Below are 21,279 nucleotides of genomic sequence, written 5' to 3'. Positions count from 1 at the left end.
AAATTATTTAGTTTATCACTTCATCATTGTTGCCATGAAGATCGTCACAATTTACTTTTTTGTATGCTCTATAGCCTTAAAATAAAGGAAATAAATATAATTCTCCTTATAAAGTAGCTTTTCACAGGTTCTGGGAAGGCTTATCACTATTTGCGGGGAGGGTACCACCATCCTACCAAGAGAAATCAATTTAAAACCTTGAGTTTTTGTGTGTGGGGGGAAGGTTGAAACCACCCAAAATAGGCATGTTACAATCACCAAAAAAAGGTTATAGTGAAATAGAAGGTTAAATGTAATTTTTTTTATAGATCATAATATATTCTTTTTAAAAATTCCGCATCCCGGGGCTAAAAAACAGATTTTAATCATATGATGGTACATTTTTATATTTGTAGAAAACTGGATATAATACAATGCTAGGCCTAGTTTTTTCGTATGGATGAAAACCGGTTCTAATCAAGCGGATATTAAGCAATTCTGTAAAATATATTAGTAAATTGAAATTATAATCATCTTATTATTTTGTTTTTATTTTCAGAATTGAAATGAATTCCACAGATGTTTATGATGGAGGCTCCATCTATGATAACAATACATTCAATGTAAGTTTCATTTGTCAAAGCACAAGCTTTTATAGTGCTTATAAAAAAATAACGTCATACTGGCCTACCATTGATCATACTGGCCTGCCATTGGTAATTTAGTTTGTTTATTGGCCTCTCATTGGTCGTTTGTATTGTATTACGTCATTTTTATAGGCACTATAAAGAGCTTTGTCAAGACGTCATTTTATTAATCCCTCTCCAGTATAACCAGGGATCCTAGGGGATAAGACAATAGAGGATATGTTGATAAACATCCCCATTCTGTTGAGATAAATTATTGGTTGACAAATTTGGACACTACGAGCTTGGAAACAACCAATCAACATCTACACTTTTAGCCAAAGTTTTTCAGTCAACAAACAAAATAACGTATTTATCAGGAAGAAAGGGGATATTGGACAAAAATTTATACTGGTACCCAACATTTTTCAACCAATTTATCTTATACTTGCACTGAATTTTGGTTGTTTGATTCTTAAACAGTAGTGGATCATTTGGGAATTTAGGAACCTAGTAATAGTGTCTAACTTTTTATCTTTTTGACGTAACAAAAATCCATCTCTTTTTTAGGGGTTTCCTTTCCCACCTCCCCTCTCTTCCTTCGATTTTTGTTACGTCACAAAGATAAAAAGTTAGACACTATTACTAGGTTAGGAATTTAGGCTGTACATAAATTTAACGTTTATTGGCTTATACCATAATTTTTCAAGTATTTATAAGCTTTTGGTAACAGTAAAACAGACCACGCGATGCAATTAGTTTTCCACTCGTTCCAAAGTAATTTAGCAGAATCTTTTAAAATATGTTTTTATGTTTCAAAGTTGTATAATATAAGTTATAGAGTAGCTACGTTTGTTTGATCGATCAGAAACAATACACAGATGAATAATTAATATGCAACCAAGACCGCAACCTGGTGTAGATGCATTAAAAAATGAATATTTTTGTATCAATATACATTGAAATGTATAAACATATTTTTAAGTTTTAACTAATTCTATGCTTTTGTATAAAGGTATGACACATTTAAACATACTAAAGTAAAAGTATTTATCAGAGGATGAATCTTTAAAAAAAATTCGGGTCGCTGCATCGTCAAAATTATTTTAGTGAAGTATTCTCCAAAATCACAAGAAAAAATCTACGAAAATCAAACAAAATCTTATGTTAATAACCCTTGTATGATTTTTTTTAAAAAGTATGTCAATGATAGATCATGTCTACAAAACTTTTGAGATTAGTATAAACAACATTCTAATGCCCCTTTCCTCCCTTCATATGTTGGACTCTTATATAAATGACAAATAAATGAGATAATATATGAAAGATAGCACAAAAGATTATTTCTCATGAGTATTTGTTTTGTAAAAGTTTATGTTTACTAAAAGACTACAAGAATAATGTACTGTATTGGTCTTCAGGGAGGGAGGGGACATTAGGCTGTTTATTATACTAGTCCCCATAGTTTTGTGATAATATTTTCTTATTAATTTACTTGACAACTTTGGGAAATCTTAATATTGGGTAGTTTGTCCAAACGTTTCAACCACTATTAATTTATAGATGGCGTAATTTTTTGTATCATCAATTGGTATGTAAATCAATTTATCGGCCATTGTCTTATCCCTTTAGATCCCTGACTTAAAGAATAATGTACTGTATTGGTATTCTCAAAAAAAAGTTATGAAACAATGATGACAACAGTCATAAGTAGCAAAGCACATATATATCTTATGTTAAGATATAAAGATCAGTCGAAAAATCCCAATCCAGGGATCTAAATGGATAAGATAATTGTCGATAGATTGATGTACATCCCCAATGATGATGTACAAAATTATCCACCCCCCCTGTAGATTATAATTGGGGATTGAAACGTTAAAACACTCAACTTAATATATGAAACAAAAAACGTTATTATAAAACTTAGGGGACTAGTGTAATAAACAGACCATAGTCCCCCCAGAATTTATCGTAGAATTTTCTACAGTAAAACACACGAACTATAATAGCAACCAAGTAAACTCTAGAACCCAGTAAAGTGTCTGACTGATTATGACGTAAAAAAATAATTAATTAACCAATGAGAGGCCAATATAAATTTTACCATTGGTCAATAATGGCCTCTCATTGGCTAATTTTGTTTTTACGTCATAATTAGTCCGACACTATTACTGGGTTCTAAACTCTATTTTTTCGCCATAAGAATCTTATGCCTATATTATTAGTTATTACTTATGTATATAGTAGCTTTGCTTCTAAAAAGTTTATAAAACTTACATAACTATGGCCAATCAATCTTTACATAATCAAAAGCAACAAAAAAGTACTATTCATACTATTCCTACTGTTTATCTAATAATCAGAAAATTACTTGGGGATCTAAGCTTTGCATTCATGAAGTATTTTAGATTACTTGCGATCATAGTTTGTCATTCCTGGGGCATTTTGTTAAGAACTTGCGGTCGCGTCCCTATCATTTAGAGGCTCTGTATGTAAAGGGATAGGGAGGAGGGAAAAAACAATAGCCTAAAACCATCCAAAGGGTTAAATCTAAAATTGAAATAACCCAAACCCATTCAAAGACACATGTGAAGCTTCTCTGTAAAGATGAACTACATAGGTTCAGCAGATATAGAAATCTTAAACTTGAGACAATAAAAATCTTAGTACTTTATATAATAGGACTATCGGCTTCTAGCCTCTAGGGGCTTTGCCTCAATAGATAATATAAAAAAGTAAAAAAATTTAGTACTACTGGAGCTGCTAATACTAATTTCAAATATTTTTTTAAAAATTGGGGGGGGGGATTTTTTTGTTATCTGGGGTGTTAGGGATGTTTTACCCCCCAAGAAAATAACTTAAACCACCACAGGACCAGTAGATATATTCCCTGAAGAGTAAAATCCAATCGGCGTAGTGGTTACCGAGATAAGCTTCAGACGGACGGACGGACAGACATCAAGCTACTTTGTATCAATACTGTCCACAAAATGCAACTGTGCTATGTTGTACAATCCTTAATAAGTTTTTTTGCTGGAATTATATATCAACACATTTAAAAAAAAGATATCAAGTTTAGTGTCGTTCACTTAAATACTAAAATAAGAACTATTATAAAATTTACAGAGATGCGCAGCTTCTCTAAGATTGATTTTGACCACTAAAGATCTAAAGGGATGAGCCAATGACCTATAAATCTCCTATGCATCCCCAATAATGATACAGAAAATTACAGTTTATGTAAATTACAGTTAGCGTTTGGATACCCAAGTAAATGACCCAACCAATCAAAATTTACTTAAGTCCCCAAAGTTGTAAAGCCAACGTAAAAGAAAAAGTCATTGCAAATTTCTGAGTACTAGTTTAATAAACAGCCCGATGTCCCCTCCCACCCTGGAAAACACTATACAATCTATTTGCACTATCTATCTGTAAAATTTTTATATATATTATATATTAGACTATAAAAGTTTTAAAGATTTTTAATCAATATAATAGATTTGAAATCTGCATAAAATTTTAAGGATTTATTACAAAATTAGTTTTTTATATAATTCTTTATTTGAAGGCGCAAATACAAATTAAGTTAAATAATTTTGAGATCTGTGATTGGTGGATTGAAAACTATCTGCGCTCTGATTGGAGAAGCTTAAATGACGTACATCATTCAACCAATTAGAGCGTAGGTAGTTTCCAATCCAGCTATCATATTGGTCAAAATTTATTAACTTAAATCGTATTTGCGCCTTTAAATAAAGAATTATATAAAAAACGAATTTTATAAAAAATCCTTAAAATTTTATGCAGATTTCAAATCTATTATATTGATTAAAAATCTTTAAAACTTTTATAGTCTATTATATATGTCATTTTTTTTTCTTTAATACTTTTGCTTCATATTTTTGGGTTTTTTAGATTTGTTATTTTTTTTGTGTTACATGTGAAAAATATTGCAAAATGGTCAGAAAAATGAGTTTTGTTGACTCTGGACATAACAATCATTACAGTTATATAAAGATATTTATATGATATAGCAATTCTTTGATATAAATAATATATGTCTATCTATCTTACTATCTATCTATCTATCTATCTATCTATCTATCTATCTATCTATCTATCTATCCATCTATCTATCTATCTATCTAACTATCTATCTAAATATCTATCTATCTATATATCTATATATTTATCTATCTATCTATCTATCTATCTATCTATCTATCTATCTATCTATCTATCTATCTATCTATCTATATATCTATCTATCTATCTATCTATCTATCTATCTATCTATCTATCTATCTATCTATCTATCTATCTATCTATCTATCTATCTATCTATCTATCTATCTATCTATCTATCTATATATCTATCTATCTATCTATCTATCTATCTACCTATCTATCTATCTATCTATCTATCTATCTATCTATCCATCTATCTATCTATCTATCTAACTATCTATCTAAATATCTATCTATCTATATATCTATATATTTATCTATCTATCTATCTATCTATCTATCTATCTATCTATCTATCTATCTATCTATCTATCTATCTATATATCTATCTATCTATCTATCTATCTATCTATCTATCTATCTATCTATCTATCTATCTATCTATCTATCTATCTATCTATCTATCTATCTATCTATCTATCTATCTATCTATCTATCTATCTATCTATCTATATATCTATCTAGGATGAGGTGGACCCCTTCGCTATGCCCGCCTGGAGGAAAGCTATGTACACCCTCATATTCTCCCTCATGGTGGCGGCTGCTGATTTGGGGAATATGATAGGTAAATAACCCAGGGATCTAAAGGGATAAGACAATGGCTGATAAATTGATAGTCATTCATGATTATGTCAGACAAATTATCCCTTCTGTATGTTAAGAATTGTGGTTCATACGTTTGAACACTCAATCAAAATATATTTAAAGTCCCTAAAGTTGTTAAGCCAAAAATAAGAAAACGTTATTAATAACTAGTTGACTATTGTAATAAATAGCCCTTTGTATTTGAAGTCGATAAAGTTCAAAAGTAGCGAAGCCCATTGAAATTATAAGCTAAATAATCAATTTCTAACTTCATCATTTCAAATCACCAAAATTCTGGGTTAAAATATGAACAAATGGACAGACTACAAACACTTTTGATTATACTTTAATGAAATTCTCACAGCCTGTGGACACATGAGAAATTTCTCTTTGTAGATTATTACTTCTATTGAAAAGGTAAAAAGTTTCTTTCAAACTTCTATGGGTAATATTCCGTAAGTGGAGCACCAATGAAGAACACCCTTCCCCCAATAAGTTCTAGATTAAAAAAAAACAACAACTATTTTTGATACCTATCTTAGGTAATTAAAAAATATAAATGTTACCCTTCTGGTTAGTTAGAATAAATGTAAATAAATGTAAATATAATCCATATAACTACCCGGATCAAGTGTTGGCGACCCTTTTCGTCTGCTAGCCAATTGCTTTCTGCTCTTTGGAGAGACATGACTTTGTTATTATATGCGACGCTATTGGCTGGTATTCAAAGACACAATTGAAGTCGGCACAGGGCCCACGGGTTAAGAACATACAGTTATGTAACCCCTTCCTTCTCTATTGCTTTACATTAATGAAGGGTAGTTTATTTGTGGTCAAATGGTCATTTAGAGGGAAATACCCCTTTCAAGTTTTATTTGTACAGCGGCGTGCATTGTAACCTAATTTTCTCAGTACAGTTGTGGTGTAAGAAGAATGGTTACATGCAAAGTTGTATAGCTAAAAGTTTTAAAGATTAAAATCCTGACATAAAAAAGGATGGCTAAGAATTTTTTATCATTTTTAAAAAAGCTGCTTTAATGTTGACTATTAGTAAGTGATGGTAAATTTTCAATTTTCAAAGACAACAAAATTGTTTTTTTTATCTTTACTTACTCTTTCACTAGCGGCTACGCCCCTAGAGGCCTCTAGTGGCAATTTAAATGTTTTTTTTTGTTCAAGTCTATACGATACCTCTTTATTGCTTTTAAATTCTACGATACTTCTTTATGTTACGATCAAGTCTTTCAAATATTTAATTTTTTTCGACTTTTTTAATTTCTCTTTGGAGGGTGGTGGTACCCTCCCCCAAAATAGTTATAAACCTTCCCGGGACACATGAGAAGCTAAGGAGAACCCGATCGGTTCGGCGGTTAGCGAGATCCTTCGGTACAAACACACAAACAGACATCCTGTTACTTTAGTATAAGGATTGCTGTTATATTTTCTAGATATCAGGTTAGTTTGAATACTCAAACTTTGAATATTCAAAGCTACAAATTATTTTAAAATTTAAATTTTATTGAAACTAAAAAGTCAAAAGTTTGATTAAGATAAAAAAAAATAATATTTGATTCTATTTTTACATTAAATTTAAATGAATGGACCTTCATTTCAATGCAATGAGAATATTTTATTCTCCATGAATAGTGATAAGCTAGAGACATACTCTCTAAATCAGCCAATAGGATAACAGCAAAGGTACATTCAAGACATCTCATTGGTTGAAATATTTTTATAGATTTTGGTACATTTATTATTTCTTGTAAAAATTCTTTCCTCATAAAATGTAAAGATTTTGACAAAACCTATAACAAGTTCTCTATGAATAACAGATCTATAGTATAGATGTATATACAGACAACTACCTCCCTTACTTTTTGAAAGACCTCTTTCGTCTGCTTCTAAATTATTTTCTGCTACTTTGCTGTGTTAATATAAGTGACACCATTGGCTGATTTTCAATGACCCAATAGAAAGTTTGAACAAGGTGGTTGCGATGGGGAGATACAGTTATGTAACCCTTTCTCCCTCTAGTGTTTTACTCTAATCTATGAATAGTTGTATTTTCCCTAAAAATGAGATTTAGATGGACCATCTAGATGTCTTTTACTCCACGTATGTAAATATATCTTCATACATCAAAGAACAATTTTAAAGAAAGTCTGTATTTTTGTGAGACAGCAAATGAACTATTACAAGTTTAGCAAAATTAGATTTTATACACAGAATAAGATGATAGCATCAAAGCTGTGAACTATAAAAAAAAACATTAAATCCTATTATATTAAGTAGCAAGGTTTTTTGTCTGTAGCGTAAGATTTTATTAACTACTGAACTGATTGAGTTGTGTTCATCCTTTTAATGGAAGTTTTACATCGATATTTTAGGCTCACTAATCTTTAAATTTAAGTCCTTGGATGGTTTTGAGTCATATTTTAGCTCTGAATGCAGAGGTTCTAGATGCTAGTAAATTACTTTTACCGAAATGGCGGCTAGTGGTAAAGACAAAATATTAGCTTTGCTACAAATATAATTTCAAGAAACTAAATAATTCATAACCAGTTAAAGCTAAAACTAAAAGATACATTTTTTCGCTTTTATTGCTAATTTTAAATTTTATCGTTATATTTTTATTGCAACACTCAGAGGTTAAATATTGAAATGAGATTCTTTTAACCTAGAAATAAAGAATAAAAAGCAAATATTAACATGCTTTTCAGTATGGCATTGGAACCGATTAATATCCGCTGGATTAGAACCAGTTCTCAGCGGTACTGAAAAATCATGTATTGTATACAATTTTCTACTGTAAAATGTAAACTCATAAGATTTAAGATTTATACCAGTTTTGTTAGACCAGGCCTAAGACCACTCGGGGCTAACAAAACCCGTTTTAATCTTTTATGTTTCTCATTATCCGCAGAAAGATGTCTATAAAACGATGCGATAAATAACTATCCTAAATTGAATATTTTTTCCCTTTGAAAAAAGACTGCTTTGGGGATTTTAAAATACTGCCATAAAGAATTTGCTGTACATATGTTTAGGGGAATTTAAAAAATCTGTTGCATAATTGAATTGAAACTTATACTTTGAGATAAGGACATGTATTTCTATAAACAGGCAATAGAAGAGTAGAAGCGAATATATAGGTTCACTATTTATGGAAGCTTCACATAGGTCCAGTGATGGTTTTTTTCTTCAGATTTAAGTCATTTAAAGGTTTTAATCTTTTGCCTATTATGTCTTTACCCATAAGAAAACATTGCCCTTAGATGTTATAGGCGTATTCGATTCCACTTTCTTCATGATAAAAATCCTTATTATAAAACGAATGTACTATTTGTTTTTACAATGTTTATGCCTATCCTAGTATGCACTGCACAGAGTATTAATAATTAAGTTTGTTTCAAGTAAAGTTTGCTTTGGTTATACCACAGTTACAGGAATCATTAAATCCTACATATATTCTTAAGTAATAGGATGTCTAATTGTCTCTGTGTGTGTGACCGTTAAAACACTTGAACGGTTATAACAATGTTTTCTCAAATTCTCGTATACATTCGAATCCGGTGGATAGGAACCGGTTCTCATCCATACGAAAAAACTATGTCTAGCACTGAATTATATCCAGCTTTCTACGAATATAAAAATGAACAATCATAAGATTAAAACCAGTTTTTTTAGCCGGTGCCTTCGGCACCTCAGGGCTAAAAAAAACTAGTTTTAATCTTATGATTGTACATTCTATATCCGCGGAAAGCCGTGTATAATACGATGCGAGAAATAACTATTATTCTATTAGAAGAAGCAATAAGTTAATCTTCTTTTGAGATTTGTCCTCAAAAAACCAAACCACAAAAATGTCAAAATAGCCAAAAACCTGCTAAAACACAGTCTGACCGATATGGATGTTTTTATAATGGATTAAGCTTCTTAATGATGAGAATGTTGACAAAAAGTTTCAGCCGTGTATCTTGAATAGGAACCGAGAAAATCACGTTTCCTCCACTTTGTCTATTACGGACAGACAGACGGACTGACATTTGAAATTATAGAGTAACTTCGCTACTAAAAATGAATATTTTTGCTATCATAACTGATCTCTATATTCATGTTCTAAACTTATATAGAGTTAACTTTAAAGATTAATATAATATAATAATAAAATAAGGGGAACACTTTGTGGTTTATTCAGTACAACTACGTAGCATGCAAATAAATTATAAGAATCGATCCTTCACTTCCAAGTTTAGCTTTAAAAATAAAAAAAGTATAACAGGATATGATAAAATATGTTGGAGTTAGTTTGATTTATATTTATATTGGATTTATATTTTGTCGGATCTTGGAAAAGTAGCCTTGAATAAATTGGCCTCAGACAAAATAGCCTCGGATGAAATAGCATCAGGACATTTACTTTAGGAAATAGCCTCAACTGTTAATACATAGGTGGTTTAGAATTTTGTTGATTTTAATAAAAAGTGTTTGGTAGGTCCTTGTACAATAATAATATTTTTTTCAATTTTTCGATTTTGTTAGGTTATATGGCTAGAAGGCCGAGCGCTAACGGCTAGGCAGACCAGGGGGCCGATCATTTTAACAGTTGAGGCAAATTTTCCTAGAGGATATTTTGTCCTAGAGGCTATTTTGTCCAAGATCCTTTTTTCTGTTATAATTTCCAATGATTTTAAATATTTTTCTATTATTCAGTAATCTGGATCGTGGTGTCTGACAAGCGAATGCGCTCCGTGACCAACTACTTCCTTGTCAACCTGTCAGTGGCGGATATCATCAACGCCACCTTCAACGTAATCCCCAACTTCACCTATATGCTTTCTGGTCACTGGCCTTTCGGTAAGATTATTTAGTTCGTCATTACCAGGTATCTTAAGGAGACAATTGACGTAAAAATGATGTACAACCGCAACTATGAAAATCAATAGGGGTAATTTTTTCCGCATATTTTCCGTATGGTTGTTTGTTCAGTCAACTGCGCTTGTTAAGTCAAACTGATCTTAATAATTTCATATAAATACATTTGGTTATAATTAAGAACAGTTAGACTAATCGCTAACACATACCTTTACGAAAAATACACAAAAAACGACCTCTTTATCCCTTTTGTTGATTGAAATTGAAAGAAATTTTTACAGCCAATTCAAAATTCAATAAAATTTTTTAAAGTTTCCATATCAAGAACACAGTAAAAGTGTCGGACTGATTATGACGTAAAAAAAATAGCCAATGAGAGGCCACTATAAATTTTACCATTGGTCAATAATGGCCTCTCATTGGCTATTTTTTGTACGTCATAATCAGTCCGACACTTTTACTGTGTTCCATGCCAACGAATGGGAGAAACTTTGGTAACCAGTATATTTTTTATGCTCAATATCTCCCACCTACCTGCATATTACAGATAGATGTACATCAAACTACTTTTAGCAAGAATAGGATCAAGGTAGTATTGTCTCCTTTAAAACTTTTAAGTGCTTTTAAAAATGACGTTATACTGGCTTAGCATTGGTCAATTGAGATGTATACTTGCCTGCCATTGGTGATATAGTCTGTACGTTGGCTTAACATTGATTCTTTATTCTATGACGTCATTTTTATAAAGAGCTTCTCTCCTTTTAAAACTCTTGTTAATTGCAATAGTTATTTGTAACTTTTGTTCCACGGCATTTATTTCGTTTTATGATATTTATTTAGGATTGATCTACTGCAAACTTGGAACCTGTTTCTCCTTGTTGTCTGTCACGTGCTCCGTTTTTACACTCGTGGCTATTTCTATTGACAGGTAGATTTTTACATAGATAGATAATATGACGCTGTTCATGATTTTTCATTATGGCTTAGAACAGGTTCTAATCCAGCGGATATTAATAGGTTTATAATATACGTTGTTTGAGTTAATTATATATTATTATTGTAAAAATTACCAGGGATCTAAAGGGATAAGACAGATGGCCGATATATTGCAATTCATGTCCATTTCCAATGAAGATACACAGAAGTACCCTACTTCTAGATTACAAAAAAAGTGTTTAAAACTTAATTAAAAAACTAATCAAAATTCAATACAAGAATAGTTATTTCTCGCATCGTATTATAAACGGCTTTCCGCGGATATAGAATGTACAATTATAAGATTAAAACTAGTTTTAATCTTATGATTGTACAATTTTATATTTGTAGAAAGCTGAATATAATACGATGCTAGACATAGTTTTTTCGTATGGATGAGAACCGGTTCCTATCCACCGGATTCGAATGAATACGAGAAAATGTTATTATTATTTTTTGGGGACTTTTATAATAAACAGCCCAATGTCCCCTCCCCCCCCCCACGTGAAAAATTCCCCATGAATCTTAAATTAGTAGAACAAGAGAAAGTGTAATTTTTGCTGACTCATACATTTCCAAATGAGTTAATTTGCCAAAAGCCATGAATGAATATGCAGTATTCAAATTATTCTTTGTTTAGGGAGTAAGGAGACAAAACTTTCCCCACCTTAAAAAAGCGATAAAGGCAAAATTATGCAGGGAGGGAGGGAACAATGGGATGTTTATTACACTAGTCCCCAAAGTTTTCCCATTCGTTGGCTTAACAAAACTGGGGACTTTTGTTAAATTTTGAATGGTTTATTATGTTAGTGTCCAAACGTTTCAACCACTAATTGTAATCTACAGAAGAGTTAATTTTGTGTATCATCACTGATTATATACATCAATTTGTCGGCCATTGCCTTTATATCCCAAAGAGTCATAATACTTTGGGGGAACGTTATATTATCTTTTATTGTGCTGTCCCTGAATTCTAAATCAGTATCTGCATAGTAAACAAGATTATTTAGTGTAAATCTCAGATATAAGACAATGGCCGATAAATTGATTTACTCCCCGATTTAGACTACAGTTAATTGTTGAAACGATTGAACACACAACTTAAAAAAAAAACTATAAAAATGAAGTCCACAAAGTTGCTGAGCCAACATATAAGAAAACTTATTATAAAACTTTGTGGACTAGTGTAATAAACAACCCATTGTCCACTCTCTCTCTGGTAAATACATTTCTTAACATTGAACATTAGGGATATATGAATAGTTATTTCTCGCATCGTATTATAAACAGCTTTCCGCGGATAAAGAATGTACAATTAAAAGATTTTTAAAAATTTAGCCCCAAGGTTCCGAAGGCACAGCTAAAAAAACAAGTTTTAGTCGTATGATTGTACATTTTTATATTCGTAGAAAGCTGGATATAATACGATGCTAGTTTTTTCGTATGGATGAGAACCGGTTCTTATCCACCGGATTCGAATGAATACGAGAAAACTTTTTATAATACTATGTTGACTAGTGTAAAAAACAGCCCATTTTCCTATCTCTCTTTCTTTATTAAATACATTATTAACATTGAACTATAGGGATATAGGAAAAACTGTTAACTTTGAAATTGTCGAAAGTTTAGAACTAGTATTTTTTTCTGGTAACGATTATAGAGTTTCTTCGCTTTTTAAATTGTACCGGAAATGTTACACAACTCATTATGCAAAATTTGAAATGGTTAGAACCATTCTTACATACATAAATTCATAGATTTTCGTTATGGACATGCAAAAATCAAAACATTAAAACTAAATTTCCAATAGAAACAGACATACAAACAAATGTATTTATGGAGTAGTTTTGGTATTTTCCTGGTGTTTTTCCGAGTCATTAATAATTAGACTAATTTACCTACCAGTCCTAAGACCTTCTAGTCTTATTTGTAATATTTGTACATTAATAATTAGACTAATTTACCTACTAGTCCTTAGACCTTCTAGTCTTATTTGTAATATTTGTACATTATTAATTAGACTAATTTACCTACCATTCTTATTCTTCTATTCTTATTTGTAATAATATTTGTACATTAATAATTAGACTAATTTACCTACCAGTCCTTAGACCTTCTAGTCTTATTTGTAATATTTGTACATTAATAACTAGACTAATTTACCTACTAGTCCTTAGACCTTCTAGTCTTATTTGTAATATTTGTACATTAATAACTAGACTAATTTACCTACTAGTCCTTAGACCTTCTAGTCGTATTTGTAATATTTGTGCATTAATAATTAGACTAATTTACCTACCAGTCCTTAGACCTTCTAGTCTTATTTGTAATATTTGTACATTAAAAAATGTGTTTTTTTACTATTCATGCCAAGGACGTCCAAGCTTATTTGTTTGGGGGTAAAATGAGAGTTATCAAATGTCTTGTGAGGTAAAGGGGGGAGGAGAGAATAAAATTAAAGAAAGAATAAAAATGACAAGAATAAAACCGGTTTTGTTAGTCTGGGCTTTTTTTCATTTTAATATCCGCGGAAAGCTGTCTTCGATGCCATAAATAAATAATTTTACTACAGTTAGGACTTTCTTATAAAAGGCATATGATCAAATTAAGACAACCTTGTATTTGATTTATTTATGTTATTTAAATTGCTTATGAAAGCTAAAGCTGTACAAATGCGGGAAAAAGTTTTATCAACCAGTCACTATTAGTAAATGAATGAGTGTCATAGACTTGAAGATTACTAATCTTGCATTCATCCATTATTCATATATAGAACACATAACATAATAACCTCAAAACCCTAGAAACTTGAATATTCTAATATATATTAGTATTAATTCTCTGATATAAAGTAGTAAGGTTCTTCTATGTAGACAACTGAACCTATTGAGTTCTCCATTTTAAGGAAGTTTTTACGGGTCCCGAGATTTAGAGTTTAGGCTATTCCATTTAAAAATTTAAGTTTTTCAGCCCCCACCTACCCTCCTCAAAAAAAGCCTCTAAATGCTAGTGTGTTTCCCATGTACTGTAATGAAGATTTAAGAAATTTTTTCATATTGGCAAAACTTTTTTATTTTTCGAATTGTCTTTTATTGATGAGATTCGCTTCCCTTATATTATCACCCTTGCTTAATAAATATAAATTTGGGATGTCTTACTAAGGCTTTTCAAGCTAAAAGATGGCTCGGTTTATCTTAGAAGAAAAAGTGTCCTTGATCTGATCAGAGAGAGAGGGGACATTGGGCTGTTTATTACACTAGTCCCAAAAGTTTTATAAGAATGATTTATTATTCGTTGGCTTAACAACTTTGGGGACTTTTAATAAATTTTGATTTGTTGTCTTAAACGATCCAATCATTAATTGCAATCTACAGCAGGGTTAATAGTGTGTATTAACATTGAGGATGTAAATCAATTTATCGTCCATTGTCTTATCCCTTTAGATCCCTGGCTGTCTGTGACATGCTTAATTCCCAACTATTCATATTACATTCAAAGCAGGGTGGGAAATATCACACGCGGCATTTTCCACAAGGATAAAAACATTTAGATGCTAGCTCAAATATATTTCAAAAGTCCAATGATATAATATTTTTAAGGCGCTTTATAGCAAAAAAGCTATGAAGGGTTGACACGTAAAGTGATAGAAACAGTGTTTTAACATGGATCATTAAAACTTAGGCCATTTGTATTTCTTTTTTATATAAACCTTTTAATCTCTGGTTAACCGCTGAACCGATGTGGTTTTCCTTAGAAGTGAGGCTTTTCATAGATCCAGGAAAATTTTTGAGTAAATGTAACTGTACACTTCCAAGAGACATTACCCTGCTGTCCTAGTATTAGTATTTTTTCTTTAAATCACTAAAATTTAAAGCGTAGAAACAATTTCACCCTCCTCCCCTTAAATCGAGGGCCAAAAAAGGCCTCTGGGGGCGTCGCCTCTAGTATATCAAAGCTTCTAAAAACATTAACTTCAATTTCATTGCAATTTACTTATTCGTTGATGGACAGATGAAGTATAGAGAAGTTATGCTAGTAGTAAATGTTTGCTTGGTATTTATTTATGCCACCATATTCTGAAATCTGATATGTGGTGTCTACCATATAATATACTAATATAATGTTATATTATAGAGAAGTTATGCCACTAGTAAATGTTTGCTTGGTATTTATTTATGCCACCATATTCTGAAATCTGATATATTTAGTGTCTACCATATTATATACTAATATAATATTATAAAAAAATCTTTTATTTATTCTTTTTTGTTTTTTGTATGTAGCTTAAGATTTTGTCAAGGCTATTTATTTTTTAGGTTTAAATCTTAGGATGGTTTTAGGCTATGTTTCCTTTCTTTTCCCTACCACTATCAATCCAAAGGGCAAGGGCCCAGCTGCTAGTATCCTTATACTAAAGTAACAGGATGTCTGTCTGTTTGTCTGTGTGTTTGTACCAAAGGATCTCGCTAACCGCTGAACTGATCGGGTTCTCCTTAACAGGGTTGCTTCTCATAGGTCCCGGGAAGGTTTATAACTATTTTGCGGTAGGGTACCACCAACCCCCCCCCCCCAAGAGAAATTGCCCCTAGAAAAAATCCCCCCCTCCAAAAAATTTTTAAATTTTTTTAAACTAAAATTAAAAATGGGGGTGAGGGCACCCCAAACCCCCCCCAAAAAAAGAAATAAACCCCCCCTCTAAATTTATAATAAAAAATTTCTTTTAAAAACTATAATAATAAATTGGGTTAAAAAGTTCGACTCTCCTCTCCTCAAGTGCCCGTAGAGGCCTATAGGGGCGTAGCCGCTAGTGTTTAATATAGTAATAAGGATAATTCATCGCTGTTATTCGATCATCAATTGTTTTGTTATTAAAAAGCTTTTCAATTAGTGTCAGTTTGATATCAACAAAGCACTTGATTACATATATTTTTTAGTATTATTCTTCTAAAATTTAATTTCACTTATCATATTATTTAAGAAATAATACTAGAATTATGAAATCCATATATATATATATATATAAATTTACAAATCTCAAAAGTCAGATTGTACACAATTTAAAACAACAAGTACAAAACGTTTAACCATGTCATGGCTTTTTAAACGATAACATATAAACTACAACAAATAATATTTCCACATTATTGGACAGTGGGCCATATTTCATTGGTAAGACATTTAAAAAAAGAAATGAAAAAAAACAGTGTGAACAGACAGACATACATACTTACTTATATAGAATGGCTTTGCTACTACAACAAATTAGATTTCCACATTATTGGACAGTGGGCTATATTTCTTTGGGTTATGGTCTGGAGTTGTATGTAATACATTCAGAAAAAGGAATTGCAAAAAAAACAGTGCGAACAGACAGACAGACACACTTACTTATATAGAATGTCTTTGCTACTTCAACAAATTAGATTTCCACAAATTTGGACAGTGGGCAATATTTCTTTGGGTTATGGTTCTGAGTGGTATGCTAGGCAGTCAAACTGTCACAATAAATGGGCAAATTAAATTTTTACATTTCTCATTTTGCATGTGTAGCAAAGCTTCTCATAAATCTTGGGTGTGTTAGTCAGTTTTACCTGTGTTTATTAACAAAATATTTTGTTTGTAAAAGGAATCAAACTTTTAATAAGTTAATAATTTGATCACATGCCTTTTGGTGCTTTTCTTTAATTTAAAAAAAAATTTGTAAGTCTAAAAAGATCTTGACTTTCCAGACTGATTTATAAGTTCTCATTGATATCCTTGTTAAATGGGAAGCTTTTCTATAATTTGGGTTGGTACGTCAGTGCAATAAAGATAATCATCTTCTTAGATATCATCCTGTATTTCAGCAATCATGTTATTGTTCAGCTGTTCTACCGTCTCATTCTAGAGCTTCCCTCTTATGGATGTTATCATCTTTGTTAAATTATAAAGAACAGTTTTGCGTTGGATAAAACATTATGCTATTTTATCAGAGCTGCTGGGATTGAACAATGGACGTTAAATTATTAATCCCCTGAAGTTTTGAGCCTTTGATTACTTATAATTCTTGCGTAAAGAATTTCACGTAGATGAATTTAATACTCTTTGGCCTTACCCTTTTTGTATTTTACATAGCACATAGCAAATTTAATTATATTCTTACAAAATATGCTTTCTTCGGAGTTTAATTTCTGATTTTTATGAAATTTAAATTAGCTTTTTTTGTAAGAGTATGTTTTATATAAAAGTATTCTTTAAAAAAACTTTTCTAGAAGACGTAAATAAATTTAAAAGATCTAAAATAAACGTTTAATAATTAATGATAAAGGTTAATGTGTAGTAAAATTTTATTTATACCTAGTTTTTGCAAAAAAAAATCGGATCATGGAAAGAAAACGAAGTAGCGGGTTTCGTCGTATTCTCACTCTAGATTTTGAGACCTTATTTTAGGTTAGGTAAATGTAAATTATTGCCCCGCAGGGTTAGAGCCCCCTGCAGTGGCTAGACATAGGAGAAAAGCTACTGTAAAAATAAGATAAAAACCACTACTTCGTTTTTTTTCCATGATCCCAAAATCTTCCAAAACAAATTTAGAAAATCTTCAAAATTATTATTAATGTTTTATTTAGGTACAATGCCATAATTCACCCGCTACGGCCGAGACTTTCCAGATTCAAGACAATTGTCATTGCTACTTCTATTTGGATTCTAGGTTAGTAAAATTAAAAGAGTTTTGCTGATTTTATGTGTAGACTGTGGATGTCTGTCCTCTAAGATCTTACAAACCAAGGGTGTCCTTTTGTATGGAATAGGAGAGGAAAGGTATTGAATTTATACATTTTAAGTATGAATGATTTAATTAATTTCTTAAAATAGTTTTAGCCCTAAATAGGGCACCATTATATTATCGTATCGTGTTTTCTACGTAGAATGTTATAAATAGGGGCACAAAACAGAATATAATTTTCCTTCTTTGTAAATTTTTTTACTATTCAATGCGATACATGTTATGTAAGTATGTCTAAAAAAACAGTTCTAATCCATAATAAATTGATTTCGGAGACATACCGAAATAAAAATTTCCAATGTTTAACAATTTATTCTACTATCCTTTTTCTCATTTAAAACTAATGTACTTAGTTACAAAGTAAAGAACTGTTTTAATTTACCAAATCTTTTTTTGCAGTTAAATATATTATACTTCAATAATGAAACAAAAAGTGTAATTTTAAAAACGCATCAACGTTTCTACAAGGATTAGTTATACAAACTATAAAAGTTAAACAATTATAAATGGAATTATTTAGCTTAAGTCGTGTCTTTTCACCCATGCTAACAAAATGAACCATAAATAAGTTGTTTTCAATGATAAGATTATGTTAGGAATATTATTAGTTATGAGAGCTCCAAAGAAAAAAAGCTCTTAGTTAAAGATAAAAATTTTCTTTTCGGTTGAAACTTTTAAAAACGTTTTTGAGGGTACATTAATCAGGTTCAGTTAATATAGCTTTTACATTAAATATATAAATTTAAATAAAACAATAGAGGGGGGAGGGGTTAAATAACTGTATGTTCCATACCCACTCTGTGCAAACTTCAATTGGGTTATGGAATATAAGCCAATAGCGTTGGAAATATTAATACAGCCAAATCGCTACAAAAGAGCAGAAAGCAATTTCATAGCAGATCAAAAATGTGCCCAACATTGGATCTCAGTAGTTATCTAGACTATTACCTATACATTTATCCTATGGACGTTTATATTCTTGTTTTGGTTTATCTGTGTCTCCTTACCGACCAAAACAATTTTCCAAACCATTGCCTTTCCTTTGTGCTAAACTTTCACATTTTTTTTCTCACTATTTTTATAGATTTTCTTTCTCTCCTAAGTTTGTCAGACGCGCTTTCAGCCGCTCGACAGTAATTATTATGTCACATGATTGCACCTGTAAATGAATCGCAATTTCCCTTAGTTTTTGTTTTTGCGACAGATTTCGTAAAAGTAAATATAGTTTGTAATCTTTGTAATTAATGGCAACTTGTCTGTAATACGATAGAAAAATCCAGTGGATATCAATAGGTTTCAAAGTTATACTGAAAAAGTTTTTCATTTTCTGTGTTCGTCTTCAATCCTTATCTCTATTCATTTTCTAAACTTTTAGAATCTACCTAATTATAGCTCTATTTATTTTCTTTATATTTTTTTCCTTGTATAAGAAAATGAACTAATTTAGCTTGGTTAATTATATTGTAACCAAAACATATGTGCACACTAATGTGTCTGTGCCTCTAGATTTTCAGGGTTTCCTCTCAAAAAAGAGTAGTTTTTAATAATAAGATAAAATTATATAAATTCTTTTACATGGAAAAAGCTCTTTAAAGTGCCAATAAAAAGGGGATAAATTTATAAACTTTTGGCCGAAGTATCCCAAATGACGTCTTATTAGAATAAAGAACTTTTCTAACATGACAATATGACGTCATTTGTTATACTTCGGCACAAAGTTTTTATATGAATTTATCTCTTTTTTAAAAGGCACTATAAAGGGCTTTCCTGAAACACTAAAGTTAATTGGTTCAAATTTTTCCTAGATCGACTTCGAAAACACAAGCATGTCTACTTTTATACATTAAATGAAATATGAAGAAACATGTTTTCAGTTATGTATACCCTAAGAAATATATGTATTATCTTGATTGTAATATTTTTCTTGAATACAAAAATAATAAAAGATATATTAGAAAACTTTCTAAAAGTATGCAATCATATATTACAAGAACACATACGTCCTTAAGACTTGAAGAAAAAATAATAATTGTTTTTTTTATCCACAATGAAATAAAACTAACAAAAAAAAGAAATTTTCCTCTCTAAAAGTATTTAAACCTAATCATAAATACCAATGTATTAATTTGAACTATTCCAATTTTGAAACTTCAACATCAGGATTGTCTTTTTTGTTAAACCTTTTGCTTAAAGATGCAAATTTTTGATCATGGAAAGAAAACAAAGTAGCTGGTTTCGTCACAGTAGCTTTTGATAGGTTATTTTAGGTAAATTTTAATGATTGCTCCGCAGGTTTAGAGCCCTCCCACAGAGGCTAGAAATAAGAGAAAGGCTACTTTGAAAATACGACGAAACCCGCTACTTCGTTTTCTTTCCATGATCCAAAGTTTTTTTTACATATGTATGCATACATAATACTTTTTTATATTATTGAATATGACTATAGAGGATTTATCTTTAATACACAGACTTATATTAATATTGGTGCTGCTACTTTATATTTTTAGGCTGTCCGTCCTCATCTTTGCAAATGAGTAATCAAAGTCATAAAAGATAGATTAAGTACGATTTTTTAAGATAGACAACAAAATGTCATAATTAGTGATTTATTTACAAAAGTTTTACACCCGTATAAATAATTTTACAACTAATATTGACTTAAAATTGTATTTTACATGTAGGTTTATATAGATTGGTGTTAGCTTTACATCTCAGCGCTATTGGTGTACTACTTTACTTGTTTTATTATAATATACAGACGAATATCAATATTAAAAATACCACAAAACAATTCTTGTAATTGTAAAGTCACTCTTCAAGTCATATTTTTTTTATACATATATATAGAGCCAGTATTGTGCGGAAAGATGTGTCATCATCCCCCTTTAAATTAAAATTAAGAATGCCACTATCTATCCACTCTTTTTTACACTCACCCCTGGTAAATCACATTGCACGCCCTTTATAGACATAACAATATTCTTTTTGTCTAAAATAAATTTTATTCTTCTTTCCTTTTTCTATACAGTATAAAAATTTAGAAATAAAATTTTCCAATCTTACTGATGGACTTTTAAATTTTCTATTATCACGAGGCGGTTGGAAATTTAAAATAGTCGGGTTCATTAAGCTAGGATTTATATTTAACTAGCGGCTTTGTCCCAAGAGGACTCTAGAGGTACTTGAGATCGAGAAGGGGGATTGGCTAACCATTTTTTGTTA

General features: G+C 30.7%; 1 protein-coding gene across 1 annotated transcript in view; it reads left to right on the top strand.

Annotated features, from left to right (window-relative positions):
• Positions 1–542: 542 nt before the first annotated feature.
• LOC145324365 (substance-P receptor-like) overlaps positions 543–21,279 on the top strand; it is a 59,629-nt gene continuing 38,892 nt past the window's right edge. The window contains exons 1-5 of the mRNA XM_080166969.1: positions 543–602; positions 5,322–5,421; positions 10,155–10,298; positions 11,157–11,244; positions 17,900–17,982. Coding sequence (XP_080023095.1) covers positions 546–602; positions 5,322–5,421; positions 10,155–10,298; positions 11,157–11,244; positions 17,900–17,982 — 472 coding nt within the window. The 5' untranslated portion in view covers positions 543–545. The remainder of the gene's footprint in view (positions 603–5,321; positions 5,422–10,154; positions 10,299–11,156; positions 11,245–17,899; positions 17,983–21,279) is intronic.

This window comes from Acartia tonsa, chromosome 7 (assembly GCF_053477335.1).
Source record: "Acartia tonsa isolate MP-2025a chromosome 7, ASM5347733v1, whole genome shotgun sequence".
Lineage (NCBI taxonomy): Eukaryota > Metazoa > Arthropoda > Copepoda > Calanoida > Acartiidae > Acartia > Acartia tonsa.
This window is presented reverse-complemented; position numbering and strand designations above follow the sequence as displayed.